This window comes from Nelumbo nucifera, chromosome 2 (genome assembly GCF_055504915.1).
Source record: "Nelumbo nucifera cultivar China Antique chromosome 2, China Antique-T2T, whole genome shotgun sequence".
Classification (NCBI taxonomy): Eukaryota; Viridiplantae; Streptophyta; class Magnoliopsida; order Proteales; family Nelumbonaceae; genus Nelumbo; species Nelumbo nucifera.
The window spans coordinates 99,872,935-99,888,697 of record NC_142650.1 but is presented as its reverse complement, the minus strand read 5'-3'; the positions used below and the strand labels follow the sequence as shown (position 1 = coordinate 99,888,697).

The following is a 15,763-nucleotide window of genomic DNA, read 5'->3' as shown; positions in this document are numbered from 1 at the left end:
GGCTTCCAATTTAGGTTGTCGACCTATTCTCTAGTTGTATTTTTAGCTCTATAAATAGGTTGTAACTTGTTGAATGGATATCATATATCTTCCTTGCTCTTTCGTATCAATAACAAAACAATGAATGATTTTCTTGTTGCTTATGCTACAAGCGACTCTCCACATAGCTTTTTGAGCAAAATATTAACTACTTGCCAAGAAAGTTTTTGTATGAGTTATTGTTACAAGTTGGAAACCGAAGAAGTACAAAAACTTCAGAATTCTGAAAACGAAGACAAGTTGATCGTCATCGGCAGAATGGTTATCGGCGTCGACGTTGGGGATGGATTGGAGGAGGAGGTGCAGGGTTAATGCTTATCTATCCTTATTATTTCAAAAAATTATTATTATGGTTAAATATTAACAGAAGGGTTGAAATGTCAATTTAACCCTTTCGATAAATCACTTTGAAATCAATTCTCTCTCCTCCCTACCACTTTCTCTCTCACTCTTCACCTCCATTGCACACAGTGGGATGTCAAGGAAGGCATCGTCGCCACCGCTACAACACTATCGCTACCGCTGACGGAAATTATCTTGCCAACGAAAATAGCAGAGGAGATGGTAGAACCTCCACCGGTCGTTACTATTGCAGACTCTCCCTCCCCAGTTATTGTACAACTAGAACATCTGGAGCCACAAGTGGCTACCCGTACGGAACTTCACATAGGGGCTCTTGTTAGCATGGGCCTTCACGATTTGAATGAAGACCGACAAATTGGCCTGTGATGACCCTTGGCGCGCATTCCCCGTTAGGTCTCCCAAAGATCTATGATGACCCTCATTCTCACCGTATTCGCCAGGTTTATACGCTGAAATCCGCTTGCTCTCACCGTCAATAATCATCAAGAAAACTGTAGCTTCTTGGTGGAGAAGCCGTTGCTCGATCTATTTGCTGGACCCTTTAGTTTACTATGAAGCCCAAGACGGTTGTATCACTATATGAAATATTGTGTGAATCAGGAATTCATGATTGCTGAAGTCGATTCCTCTTAGAAGGAAGCTTGCCTATGAAACTCATCCCTTTCTCTCTTCTCAGTTCTAGGTTCCTCTGTTTTGTAAATTCTCTTCCCTCCCTCCCTCCCTCTCTCTCTCTCTCTCTAATTTCTTCTTGATCAAGACAAATCCAGAAATCCAAACAAAAAGCATAAGCCCTTTCTCTCTCTCTCCATCACTTGTTCTCTCTCCACCCGCCCTATTTAGCGGCTTCAACCCTGAGTCCCGCCGCACTACTGTAGTTGCTCTGTTTTTGTTGCATTTGTTGAAGCCTTCATCAGTTGCTCCAAGGACAACAAAAAATAGGAGACGGGTTTGGTTATCCAATACGTATTGCAAAAGCGAGAAGAGGGTAAGATAATGGAGAATGGAAGAAAAAGAACATGAGAGAGAGAGAGGGATTTTGGGTGTAACATGTAGCTCCCCAACACAGAACAACACCCACTCTCTACCACTTACATTCTGGGATTCACACTGGTTCGCTCATGCTGCTTTTGATATGGTGTTTTCTGTCCAAACGCCACTACGCCCCACTGGGGATGGTGCTGGTTCCAATAAAAGGAGGAGGTGCCGAAGCGGGACAGTGAGGGTATGACCGGAATGATGCCGATGAGGTTATTCCGGGAAACATCGAAGACTAGAGGGAGGATTGGTTGAGTAGAGGGATGGCGCCATCTAACCGATTACCATCAAGCACAAGATAGTAGAGCCAGACCAGAGTAGTCAAATTGGAGGGGGCTGGGCGTGTGAGGTGACGAAGAAGAAGAAGAAGAAGAAGAAGGGAGAGGGATTACGGGTATAATTGGATTCTAAAAAATTACATGTTGCGTATGTATAAATTTTGCCGAATATTAATAAATCCTACAGTAAAGTTAGAGTTAGTCAATTATAAACAATAAGGATAGACAATTATGAAATAATAGGGTAGTTTAAAAAATTTACCCAAAACATTTAAGTTTTGGTATTTGGGAGTTAACAAGATGGCAAACCAAGTAGATCACATCTTCTCCTTACATGGGGCCGCCCCACAATACCACATAGCACATTCCCGCCGTATATTGAAAATATTTTTCGATACCAAAATCGATGATATCATCATCATCGGAAGATATTCTCAATACACGGCAGAAATGTGATATAGAGCGTTGTGGGGCGGCCCCTCGTGGGGAGGAGATGGGAATTCCTAACGGACGTCCCATTAACTCCGCACGACTTGGGATGCGTGTGAGGGAACACGCGGCGAGACCCTATTGTTTGGGACGTTTTTGGGGCGCCAGCCTAGTGGCGCAGATTCGAACTCTTCGTGTTCCACTTTACCATCGGATGCCGCGCCCTTTTGGCTAAGAAAGCATTGAGGAGACGAGAATTGACGTCGATATACATATTCTGATGCCAGACGTTATATAAGTTGATTCGGAATTAAAGTGGCTGTAGGCGAAAAGAACTGCGTTAGTGCTCTCTCATCAAGCAATCGAAATCGAGTGAGACTTACCTCCGACTGGAAATGCGTGGGCGGGGGAGAAGAAGCCCTTCTCGATATGAGAATCACCGAAGTTTCACTGTACCTGTAAGTAGTATTTTTTATTTTTTTTTCGGTTTCTGTTACTGTTTTTTTTTGTGCAATCTTCATCATCTTTTTCTTCTTTGGTAGACTCTTTTTCTTGTTCTTTGACGCCAAAACAGGGGCTTCCGCCCTTCTATTTTTTTTTTTTTTATTCCGTTTGACACTAAATAGGGCCTCCGCCCTTCATATTCTTCCCCTTATACAAATATTTTGCCCCTTCATCTTTAGATAGATCACACAAAAACTGGGTCTCCGACCTCTTATTGTTTTGTCTTTTTCTGATATAAAACAGGGTACTACTCCCCATTTTTTCCAATTTTAATTTGACACAAAAAGGACTCCGCCCTATTTTTTTTTCACCTATTTTTGTAATGCGAAACAGGAGCTCTGCTCCATCGTGTTTTCAGCCTTTTTAACATAAAACAGGGGCTCCGCCATTTTTTAACATTGAAACAGGGTTTGCTCCTCATTTTCTCCTATTTTTTTTAACACAAAACAGGGGATCCGCCTCATGTTGTTTTGGTAAGGCATTTGTATTTGAATTCTGAATCTCTGAAGATTTCTTTGTTAGCTCCAGTGTGGTAGTGTTAAGTCTTTATTTATGTTAATTTGATGGACATGATTTGGCTTATAACTTGTTAACTCCTTATGTAAGTCTTCATAAATGTGCTATTTTGTTGAATTATCATGTTCTTGGATGTGTGTTAGGCTGAGCAATTATATCTCTCTTATTTTAGTATTTTTCATGAATTGCATGTTTGACTTAAAATTGAAAACTCAGGTCGATCTGAGTGGACAAAGGCAAATTTTGAATAGAAGAGGATCATAATTTATTAATATATACATATATACATATATATGTGTGTGTTTGTATATATACATGAGATAAGTAGATAGAGATAAGCAAAACAAACAGATTATCTGGATAGAGACTAGGAAGAGATAAGGGGCTAGATACTAATGCTTATCGGATTGTAAGGTGGTTGCATGGAGGGTTACATGAGATAAGTAATATATATTAATATATACATATATACATGGATCATAATTTATTAATATATACATATATATGTGTGTGTTTGTATATATACATGAGATAAGTAGATAGCGATAAGCAAAACAAACAGATTATCTGGATAGAGACTAGGAAGAGATAAGGGGCTAGATACTAATGCTTATCGGATTGTAAGGTGGTTGCATGGAGGGTTACTATGCTACATAACCTTATCGGTAATACTCCCCCTCAAGTTGGCGACTAGATGGTACGAATCAACTTGGACCTTAAGTGATGAAAAACTTCTCGTCCCAAGGGCTTGGTGAATATATCAACAATCTGTTGTGAGGAAGGAATATGTTGAGGATGAAGTAAGCCACATTGTATTTGTTCCCGTATGAAATGACAGTCCATTTCAATATGCTTGGTGCGCTCATGGAATACTGGGTTGTTGGCAATGTAAAGTGACCTGATTGTCACAATGAAGAACCACCGGCTGGAGGGGAATGCCAAGGTTGTGAAGTAGAAAGGAGAGCCATTGTATTTCACGTGATGTCGTGGCCAAGGTGTGGTATTCAGATTCAGCAGAGGAGCGTGCCATAGTGGACTGTTTCTAGGATTTCCAAGAGATGGGGCTGGGGCCAAGAAAGATGTGGTAGCCAGTAACTGATCGTCTAGTAGATGAGCAACTGCCCCAGTCTGAGTTACATTATGCAGTAAGAGTGAGAGATCCACTGGAAATAGGAAAATTCCATACCTACAGTGAACCTGATGTAACGTAAAATATGCAAGGCAGCATTCCAATGGAGCTCATGGGGATTTCTCATGAACTGACTGAGGGAATTAACAAAGTAAACCAAATCTGGTCAATGATGGTAAGATATTGCAAGCAGCCAATCAAGCAGCGGTAAACAGAGGGATCGGAAAGAGGCATGCCCATGTTTTTGTGTAATTTGATATTCTGCTCCATGGGAAATTCAGAAGGACAACAATCTGAGTACTTGGTGTCAGATAATATGTCAAGTGCATACTTGTGCTGAGATAGAAAGATGCGTGAAGAATTTCGTGCAACCTCAAGACCCATAAAATATTTCAGAGGTCCAAGATCTTTGATGTGAAATCAATAGCACAAGAATTCTTTCAGAGAGGTTATTGATGTGGAATCATTGCCAGTCACAATGGTATCATCAACATAGACTAGGACGACAATGAAGGAAGCAGCAGAGCCCTTTGTGAAGAGTGTATTATCAGCTTTGGACTGAGAGAAGCTGGCTGCAAGGAGTGCATTACAGAACTTCGAAAACCAGTTTTGAGAAGCCGGTTTTAAACTATAGATGGACTTGTGAAGTTTGCAGACTGTGCGCTCCCTTGTCTACTGAAGTCAGGAGGAAGTTGCATGTAAACTTCTTCATTGAGATCACCATGAAGAAATGCATTATGGACATCAAGTTGAAAGAAAAACCTATTCTTAATGGCTGCAATAGCAAGTAAGCAGCACACGGTGACCATTTTAGCAACCGGTGCAAATGTGTCAATGAAGACCAGTGAAGCCTTCGGCGACCAGACGAGCTTTGTAGTGCTCAGTGGTGCCATCAGACTTGTATTTGATTTTATATACCCATTTACAGCCAATTGCGTGCTTGCTAGGTGGCAAATCAGTGAGAGTCCATGTATCGTTGTCTTGCAAGCTTGAATTTCAGCAGCCACGGCATCACACCAATTGGGGTCATTGATGGCTTGGGAATACGATGTGGGTTCAGTGTTGTGAGAGAGAGATGTAAGAAATGCCATGTGGGATGGTGAAATGTGGTGGTAAGAAAGAGACATACCTTGTGACAAGGTCGGCGACAGAGATGGACGTTGAGCGGAGCAGCAGTATTCGGATGGGACAGCTGAGAATGTGATCTTACCGTTCAGAGAGGGGTGAAGCACCAAAAGTTATCCATCTTATTTCTGTTTAGACTCTTTTCTAATTGAGTTTGAATCAAGTTTCCAGCACTGTCAACCCAATAAGTTATGACAATTGCATACTTATAAACTACATTGCAAAATTGAATTAGCCATATATTGGTTTCATCATCATTAATTTGTATTGGTGACTATTATGCATAATAATTACATATCGTCTAGAGCTTTAGGTCACACTGGGATATACTAAATAGTACCTTCTGTTCTGGTAGTGATGAAGTATTATCTTGAAAGTAATACTTATTCCATTGCATTTACCGAACTAGAAGAGAATGGTATATTTTCTAGAAGACACTGCACACACAAACTGGTGGATTCTAATGATATATTCCTCATTGTTGTGGCAAGTTTGCATTGAAATTTAGAATCTGATATAATGTGCAAGTTACCAGGTTGGAATATATTACTCATCAGTTGTAAATTGTTTTTCTACACATACCAAAAGAATGTCATCAGAGGTTAGTTTTGAATATCTGACCTAGTCGATATTTCACATACTGCTGTTGACCTGTTGTGCATCAGACATGGATGATATTCTGTTGACTAGGCTGTTTGTACTTTGTACAGTAATTGGTGGGAATTTTAAATCTTGAAATTGCAGAAAACCATGGAATTTGCTTTGTACAACATGAATCTAGTGTTTTTCTTTTTTTTTTTCTTATGCTAATCAAACCTAGTGTGTTATATATGATTGAATTGTTTTCTCGTCCTTGACTGTAGTTTGTGGTCATTGCTGAAGCTCATGTTTTGATTGCCAATCAACAGGGTAGTGTTTCTAGATTTGCTCCTTCTGTTCGTAATGATGGATCCTCCTTTCATGGAAAACCACCACAAACCATGGAAGAAAAGGAAGGAACTAATAATTCAAAGCTTCCCACAGCAGTTGTTTGTTCTCCTTCTGAACAGGGTGGGCTTACTCTACCTGCTTGTATTGGTGACAAGGACAGACTACCTCATGTGGAGAGACCTCAGTATGATAGGACTATGCTCAGTGCTGCAGTGGACTGTTATTCTAAAGATTTCGAATCCTCATCAGTGCCTAATATGGGTAGCATGGGCATACCATCCTGTACCCAAAAATCTCAATATGGTCAAACTTCAATGGAGAGGAATGTTGACAATGTTTCAACACAACCTGCACACTTTCCCAGTTCTGCAAATCTGGAGGATGAGCCTATTTTTTGTTTTAGTGAAGATAGGGATTCACTAAATGGAAAATCTCAACACAGGAAAATTTCACCTAAAAAATCTGTAGGCAACAGTTACTCAGGGCAGCCTGAATTCTCACCGAACATTTTGCCCTTTGATATCTGCCATGTCAAAAGTAGAAACGTAGTATCACTGAAGCCTTCTCTACTTGAAAAGAACAGAGAAAAGCGAAAGGAACTTGAGCGCTTCAAGAGAAGTCATCAACTTCTAAGGCCAGGGATGGTTCTCTTAAAGAGTTATATTAGTCCAAATGATCAGGTGGTCTATTCTTCCAACACATACTTAAGTTTTGTATGCTCCTTCCTTCTTGACACATTTATTGAATGCATATTCCTTTACATGAATCTTTAGATGTAAGAACCATTCACTTATTGTTCATATTGTTCAAGCAAGGTTCAAAGTATCGTTATGATACGAGTTTCGGTCGTATTGTATCGGTACATAGAAACGGCTGAAACTCTATTTTTTTAGTTTTTTTTTCAAATTTTGGTTTTTTGGGAAGCTTTTAGCATGCTTTTTATTATTAAAAAAAATTGGGGGTCCGAAACTCCTGGAAACAGGCATTTCGGACCTTATCTTTTTCATCCCTTTGAATGGTAAAAATTGTTGTAAGATAATTTTATAATTCTGGTTTATAGAAGCACAAAATGATTTTTTTTTATTTTTTCATCCCTTTGGAGTGGGACTTCTTTTACAATGAAGCCATTAGTCAGTTCTCTATATGACCATCTCCTGGTAGTACATTATATATGCCAAGGGCCATGAGTATTGATTTGAGTTCATGAGTACTTTTTTACTATCCAAAAAGAAAGCTTCCGAGTACTTTTATGTGTGGAATTCATTTCTCCTGCAAGTAGCTGTTTTTTTCTATAATTTTTTATGGGCTCTTCTATGTATTTGCACTTTTCTTCCAGGTCAAGATTATAAAGATATGTCGACAACTTGGTCTGGGCCCTGGAGGATTCTATCAACCAGGCTATCGAGATGGTGCAAAACTGCATATACAAATGATGTGTCTTGGTAAGAACTGGGACCCAGAGACAAGATTGTATGGCAATCAAAGGGCAACAGATGGCGCAGAGCCTCCGTCAATTCCTGACGAACTCAAAGATTTGGTTAAAAGAGCAATGCAGGACACCCATGCCTTTTTAAAACAAGAGATAAAAACAAGCAATGTGGAAGAAGCACTTCCTGCAATGTCCCCTGATATATGCATTGTCAATTTCTACTCAACTAGTGGGAGACTTGGCCTTCATCAGGTTAGAAAATTATTTTATGTATATCCATGATTTGGAGTAATATATAATTTCTGTTTGTTTGTGTGTGTGCGTGAGAGAGAGAGAGAGAGAGAGAGAGAGAGAGAGAATTCAGGGGTTTGTAATCCTTGAATGCTGAAATGGTTGGAAACTTTCTAGCGAAACTGAATGACACAAAAAGCTTACAAATATATGAAATTATGAAGGAATTTCTTATTATATTATGAATTTTGATCAACCATGACTTTCTATGGAAGGAGCCATTCAGAAAACTCTGAAACAACAGTCAAGATCAGTTTAGTTTTTTCGTCAATTCAATTTGATTTGTATTTCTATGTCCACACAAGGGCTTTTCTGTGGGAATTCTCCTTTCAATTGTTGACCATCTCATAAGTCGAAGTTGAATGGATTAGTAGATTGAGTACTCTTTTGTTTAGGCACTTTTACAAATTGAATGGATTGGCCCAGAAAGTTCCATTTGTCTGAAGTGCTGCTGATCTTTAGTAGTGGTTTATGAAAATGGAAGAGTGATTTCTTATTTAAGTTGCATTTACTTGTATGCCAAGAGATTAATAATTTCTTATTGAAGGTGCATGTACTTATATGCAATTAGAAGCAATCAGAAATATTGGATTTTATAAAGTCCTGGATCGTTTGATGTCTTCCCAAAACTTTTTCTGGTGCAGGATCGAGATGAGAGCACTGAGAGTCTTGATAAAGGTTTTCCTGTTGTCTCCTTTTCAATTGGTGACTCAGCAGATTTTTTGTATGGAGATAACAGAGACACTGATAAGGCCGAGAAACTGATTTTGCAATCTGGTGATGTTCTGATATTTGGTGGCAAATCTAGGCTTATATATCATGGGGTACCAACCATTATACCAAACTCAGCCCCAAAGTATCTGGTTGATGATGCAAACCTTCGTCCAGGACGTCTAAATCTTACTTTCAGGAAGTATTGAACATAATTTTTACCACCATTGCCATCAATAGGTAGTTCCAAACTGCTTCTTAACTCTTTACAAAGCAACTGCAAGCGCGTGAGAGGAGTTGGTAGTTAATCTTTGTTCCATGTTTTGTAAGGCATTATTGAGTGGACAGCAAACATTTTGTGGCTATTAGGTTTGTATATATTTCTAGGAAGTATACTATGGCTGCTCATGTTAAACTCAGGAAGCTAAAGGTTTTGTTCAGGACTCTTACGGGTGGTATGCTCCATCTGTGTTTGGAACATAATGTATCTTTTTAGCAAATGAAAATCTTTAATCATAAAAAAAGTTTGGTAAGACAACAAGGATCTAATATTCTCATTCTCCTTCCCTGTTGAATTGAATGTTGCCCGATTATGCTGAATCATGTGATGCATCTGTTGCAACCTCAGATCAAGCGATTTGTCAGTAATTAAATGTTGAATATTGACTTTAGTGTCTAGGCAGTCGTAAACCAAGGGTCTCACACCACATTGTGAAATATTTATTTTTAAAATTTTAAATACAAATGTAAATAATAAATATATCTCATCAATGCCTTCTACCTCAAAACATCTTCATAGAATCTTGCCTTGAATATCTAAGGATTTTTACCAAAAAAGAATCCTCTTAAGGCAAAAAAATAAAAGAGTTCTCTTAAATCTCAATTTTAGGGTTCAATCCCTCGTTCGGTTATACTTCAAGTCTTTGGGTTAAATATTGCTCCCAACAAATTTGATCAATTTCAGTTGATTTTTAGGGTGCTTCTGACAACACCCCATAAGGCTACCAAATTTATAAGAATTTGATGTTCTAAAGGAGCTGAAGACAATTTGAATGTGTACTGCTTTCAAATTTGAATTTGACATCAGTAAGCAGTAGGAGCAGTCGAGTGATGAAGTTCTTCAATTCCCACTGTCATCTTCAGGACCCAAGAGTCTACCACTTAGCTCCCCAACTCATTCAAACAGCTCAACGCTCTGGTGTACTTCGATTTGCAGTCAATGGGATCACTGAGAAAGATTGGCATCTGATCAAGGAGATGAGAGGAGCCCCAACTAGTTGAATACGTTGAGAGATTTGTTTGAGACTACACCTTCTGCAGCAGTTGGTGAAATAGGCTTGGACAAAGGCTCAAGAGGAAAAGAGGTGAATTTCACAGATCAAGTTCAGGTTTTCTCCCAACAACTTGAATTTGCGAAAGAGTTACATAGACCGGCTTCAGTTCATTGTGTTTATGCCTTTGGTGAGCTGCTAGAAATAATGCAAAATGCAGGGCCTTTCCCTTCTGGTGTAATTCTTCATTCATATCTAGGCTCTGCTGAGATGGTTCCAGGATTGGCAAAGCTTGGAGCTTATTTTTCCTTTTCTTGTTTTCTTATGTCCATGAAACCACAGAAGGCAAAGCAGATGCTGAAGTCAGTACCCACTGAAAGGATTTTGTTGGGGACGGATGCACCTGCTGCACTACCAAGATCAAACTCAGGTTCTGTACTGTGGTTTGAAGGAAGTGCTTCTGACCTGCAAGGCCCTCAGAACCATGGGGGAAATTCAACTCCAAACTTTGATGGTAGCCCCAACGATCCATTTCAAGTTTCGGGAGATAGCTCAACAGTGCCGAAGGAAGCACTGAATCACCCAGCTAACATACGTAATGTTCTTAGTTATGTTGCATCTTTGCTTGAGATGCCGGAAGAAGAACTTGCAGAAATCAGCTACAGAAATGCAAACCGCTTGTTTTCTTATCTGGGCTCAAAAATACCAAGAGAAGATTAGCTTGTTGTGTTTGCCTTTCCTTGTCTAGCATGAAGCTCATGAGAGCAGAATGTTGCAGTAAATTTCAGTTATCTCTAATTGTTCTCTTATTCTTTTATGTGAAAAATGCAGAGAACTTTAGTTTGATTTCAACAACCATCTTGAGAGCACCCATAAAAAATTTGTTTTACATAGTTGCTGCAGATGGCTTATAGCTTCACACTTATACAAGGAAAAGGTTAACAAAATAAATAAAATGAAATAAAATTTACTGCAAAATAATTCACAAAATGTAACTAGTACTTGCAAAGAACAATGGTTTTGTTTATGAATAACAATATCATAAAATCTGAAAGTATTATTAAAAAATTATATATATGTATGTATATATATATATATATGGCAACCTATCTTTTTTTATAATGTTGGAGATAGAAACAGAAACTCAATCAAAGGGAGATGCTAAAAGAAAGGGGGTCAATTTCATTGATGGCTAAGGAGGTATTTTGTAAATCTGAACTCTAATATCTGAAAAACTGAACTCTACAGGGGGGGCGGGGGACCTCTCTTTTATTATAATGTTGGAGATAGAAACAGAAACTCAATCAAAGGGAGATGCTAAAAGAAAGGGGTTCAATTTCATTGATGGCTAAGGTGGTATTTTGTAAATCTGAACTCTAATCTCTGAAAAACTGAGCTCTACGGGGGGGCCAATTTCATTGGATAGCATTATTATATATAATAGAGTACGAAAGTTCTTCCTGGGTACAGGATACTTTTTTATTTACAGAACATGCTAACCAAGCAAAGTTATATTTAAGTTCCTATTTGCATGCATAAACTTCTCATCAAATTCGACCTCCTGCAGCTGTAATTCATCAAAAAGAAACATAACCTTCCAGCTAAGATTTTTCATTCTCCATGAGATCTCCCAGCTAAGCTGCTGTGCATCTGCAAAAATATGACTTCTTTATAACCTTTATTTAGAGCTTCCTTCAAAGCTTCTATTGCTGCTATGATTTCTGCTTCATAGCTGCTGTTGACGTTGCATGGTGGTTGGTGAAGCTGCAGCGTAAATAAACTTACCTGAAATCTAAAGCTGCTCTGTTAGTTTCTTCGATGAAAGAGCCATCGGTGATTATTTTTACATACTGGACATCATTCCAATAATCAATAATATGGGATTTTTGCTGTGATTCAAGTAAAAAAATTTTCATCCTTTGACCGCAATTGGTAGCCTTCTAATAGCCTGCAAAAAAAAAAAAAACAAAAAAACCTCTTGTTGCGGAAATCGAATAAGCAGGTAAAGGAGTCAGAGATAGAGAGCCTCACTGCCTCACAGAAGAGAGACTGCTCTCTCACAGCACATCCGAAAACATCTCCGCATTGCTTCACCGTATCACAATTGTTTTCTGTTCTCACTCATTCTTTCTCTCTTATCCGATGAATTATTCTTGTATATAAAATCAAGGGAAATTGTTTAAGACTCATCATCACTTTTTTTAGCATTTCTCTTAAACTCACCGTAACTTTTTAAAATGTTTAAAACTCACCATATCATAAATTTTTATTTTTCAAAACTCACCTTACGTTAAAGCACCATTAATATTCACTAGTAGAAATTGTCTATCTCACCATAAATACAATTCTCATGACCAAGTTGCCCCTAACTAGCAAATTAGAGAAAAAGACTCATTTAGGCTCTCTCTCTCTTTTTCTCTCTCTCTCTTTCTAGTATTTTGAAATATTTGTAATGTATTGTAAATTTTTACAACTTGAATCTAGAATATAAATCTCCATCGAGGGCTTCATAAATGTGCAAAAATATTTTCATAAATTTTTAATTATTTGTCTTAAATAATTTTTGAAAATTTATTACAATATTCCTTGGATGCCATGTCTAATTTTTGTTTGATTCTGCTAAAAATTTTTATCATTTTATTAGTTTGTCTGCAATTTTTTATTTTTCTAAAATTTATATATTTTTTAAAAAACGAGCATTTCTTTTTTTTTTTTTGAAATTTTTGCTTTTTTAGTTGATATATATAGATATATAGAAAGAGAGAGAAAGAGAGATTTTTAATTTTTATCACTTTATGTATTTTTTGTAATTGATTTTTTTTGAAAAATTTATCATGTTCTTGTTTTCTACAATTTATTGCTTTTTTCTATATAATTTTTATCATTTTATGTATATTTGCAATTTTTATTTTTATCCAATCTTTATATTTTTTGAGTTTATTTTGTCTTTTTCAATTTTCAATTTTCTTTTTTTTTGCATTTTAGTGTTTTGTTATAATTTACAATGTTTTTTATAATTTCTGTTTTTTTACATTGTTCTAATTTCTACGATTCATAAATTTTCTTGTATTTTTTGTTATTTATTTGCAGTTTCACTGTTTTTTATAATTTTTTATGTTTTTTTACAATTTTTATTTTCTGATTTTATTTTTCAATTTCTATAGTTTCTATAATTTAAAAATACTTTTTCTTTGCTTTTTTATGTTTTTTTGATAAAATATTAAAATATATATATTATATTTTTCTATAAAAAAATAATATATTAATATATTAACAATCATTAATCTGTTTAACGTCAAGTTACTGACATGGTGAGAATCGTGAGATTTAGACATTTTCTAAAAGTTACGGTGAGATCAAGAGAAATACTGAAACGTCATGGTGATTTTATACAATTTCCCTAAAATCAATTACTATCTTGAGGGCCGGAAAAGCAAGATTGAAGCATCACCAGAGGCAAGCGACTGGTTGAATCGTGGTTTTGAGGCATCACCAGACTGGATTATCTCTAATTCTGTTTTTCCTTGGAACTTATATTTCAAGACTAGGTAAGGATTCTTGTTCTTTTGCTTTGACAAATCAGCTGGAACAGAACATAGGCTTGAATCTATAATCGAGGTAAAGTCAACCCACTGTTTATCCTCTTTATATGAGGACAATTTTAGGGTTCAATCCCTCGTTCAGTTATACTTCAAGTCTTTGGGTTAAATTGCTCCCAACAAATTTTATCAATTTCAATTGATTTTTAGGGTGCTTCTGACAACACTCTATAAGGCTGTCCAAATTTATAAGAATTTGATGTTCTAAAGGAGTTGAAGACAATTTGAATTTGTGTACTGCTTTGAAATTTGAATTCGACATCAGTAATTTGGAGCAGTAGGAGCAGTCGAGCGATGAAGCTCTTCGATTCCCACTGTCATCTCCAGGACCCAAGAGTCTACCACTTAGCTCCCCAACTCATTCAAACAGCTCAACGCTCTGGCGTACTTCGATTTGCAGTCAATGGGATCACTGAGAAAGATTGGCATCTGGTCAAGGAGATGAGTGAACAGCATTCCAGTGTAGTTCCGTGCTTCGGTCTCCATCCCTGGTTCGTTTCTGAGAGGAGCCCCAACTGGTTGAATACGTTGAGAGATTTCTTTGAGACTACACCTTCTGCAGCAGTTGGTGAAATAGGCTTGGACAAAGGCTCAAGAGGAAAGGAAGTGAATTTCACAGATCAAGTTCAGGTTTTCTCCCAACAACTTGAACTTGCGAAAGAGTTGCATAGACCGGCTTCAGTTCATTGTGTTCGTGCCTTTGGTGAGCTGCTAGAAATAATGCAAAATGCAGGGCCTTTCCCTTCTGGTGTAATTCTTCATTCATATCTAGGCTCTGCTGAGATGGTTCCAGGATTGGCAAAGCTTGGAGCTTATTTTTCCTTTTCTGGGTTTCTTATGTCCATGAAACCACAGAAGGCAAAGCGGATGCTGAAGTCGGTACCCACTGAAAGGATTTTGTTGGAGACGGATGCACCTGATGCACTACCAAGATCAAACTCAGGTTCTGTACTGTGGTTTGAAGGAAGTGCTTCTGACCTGCAAGGCCCTCAGAACCATGGGGGAAATTCAACTCCAAATTTTGGTGGTAGCCCCAACGATCCATTTCAAGTTTCGGGAGATAGCTCAACAGTGCCGAAGGAAGCACTGAATCACCCAGCTAACATTCGTAATGTTCTTAGTTATGTTGCATCTTTGCTTGAGATGCCGGAAGAAGAACTTGCAGAAGTCAGCTACAGAAATGCAAACCGCTTGTTTTCTTATCCGGGCTCAAAAATACCAAGAGAAGATTAGCTTGTTGTGTTTGCCTTTCCTCATCTAGCATGAAGCTCAAGAGGGCAGAATGTTGCAGTAAATTTCAGTTATCTCTAATTGTTCTCTTATTCTTTTATGTGAAAAATGCAGCGAAGAACTTTAGTTTAATTCACAAAATGTAACAAGTACTTGCAAAGAACAATGGTTTTGTTTATGAGTAACAATATCATAAAATCTGAAATTATTATTAAAAAAATTACATATATATATATATATAGAGAGAGAGAGAGAGAGAGAGAGAGAGAGAACTAGCAACCTATCTTTTATTATAATGTTGGAGATAGAAACAGAAACTCAATCAAAGGGAGATGCTAAAAGAAAGGGGGTCAATTTCATTGATGGCTAAGGTGGTATTTTGTAAATCTTAACTTTAAACTCTGAAAAACTCTGAACTCTACTGGGGGGGGGGGATTTTAAAAACATCTCCGAGGAATGAATTATCATAAACTTTTCTACTTTTTTGGAGTATGTTCTTTTTCTAACAAAAAACTAATTTCATTGGATAGCATTACTATATAAAAAGAGTACAAAAGTTCTTCCTGTGTACGGGATACTTTTTGATTTACAGAACATGATAACCAAGCAAAGTATATTTAAGTTCCTATTTACATACATAAACTTCTCTTCGAATTTGACCTCCTGCAACTGTAATTCATAAAAAAGAAACATAACCTTCCAGCTAAGATTTTTCATGCTCCATGAGACCTCCCAGCTAAGCTGCTGTACATCTGCTAAAATATGACTTTTTTTATAACCTTTATTTAGAGCTTCCTTCAAAGCTTCTGTTACTGCTATGATTTCTGCTTCATAGCTGTTGTTGACTTTGCATAGTGGTTCGTGAAGCTGCAGTGTATATAAAC

The 15,763-nt window shown here is 37.4% G+C and overlaps 2 protein-coding genes across 4 annotated transcripts; both read left to right on the top strand.

The window, feature by feature from the left end:
- Positions 1–2,372: 2,372 nt before the first annotated feature.
- Positions 2,373–9,279, top strand: LOC104606305 (DNA N(6)-methyladenine demethylase ALKBH1D-like). Its single transcript, XM_010271432.3, has 4 exons — positions 2,373–2,602; positions 6,327–7,028; positions 7,685–8,029; positions 8,713–9,279. The coding sequence occupies exons 1-4, from the start codon at positions 2,540–2,542 to the stop codon at positions 8,986–8,988; spliced, it is 1,386 nt and encodes a 461-aa protein (XP_010269734.1). The 5' UTR covers positions 2,373–2,539; the 3' UTR covers positions 8,989–9,279.
- A 4,078-nt stretch (positions 9,280–13,357) lies between these two features.
- Positions 13,358–15,077, top strand: LOC104606304 (TatD related DNase). Of its 3 annotated transcripts, none has more exons than XM_010271429.2 (2): positions 13,358–13,598; positions 13,860–15,077. In XM_010271429.2, exon 2 carries the CDS (start codon positions 13,944–13,946, stop codon positions 14,880–14,882), a length of 939 nt encoding a protein of 312 aa, XP_010269731.1. In that variant the 5' UTR covers positions 13,358–13,598; positions 13,860–13,943; the 3' UTR covers positions 14,883–15,077. The 3 variants fall into 3 exon arrangements, with proteins under 3 accessions (XP_010269731.1, XP_010269732.1, XP_010269730.1); XM_010271430.2 differs by having other exon boundaries at positions 13,359–13,598; positions 13,915–15,077; XM_010271428.2 differs by having other exon boundaries at positions 13,359–13,598; positions 13,800–15,077.
- Positions 15,078–15,763: the final 686 nt, after the last annotated feature.

Coding starts and splice junctions, on each gene's coding strand:
- LOC104606304 (XM_010271429.2), top strand. CDS start 13,944: ATGAAGCTCTTCGATTCCCACTGTCATCTCCAGGACCCAAGAGTCTAC.
- LOC104606305 (XM_010271432.3), top strand. CDS start 2,540: ATGCGTGGGCGGGGGAGAAGAAGCCCTTCTCGATATGAGAATCACCGA. Junction 2,603..6,326: donor ACCGAAGTTTCACTGTACCT/GTAAGTAGTATT, acceptor GCCAATCAACAG/GGTAGTGTTTCTAGATTTGC. Junction 8,030..8,712: donor GGAGACTTGGCCTTCATCAG/GTTAGAAAATTA, acceptor TTTCTGGTGCAG/GATCGAGATGAGAGCACTGA.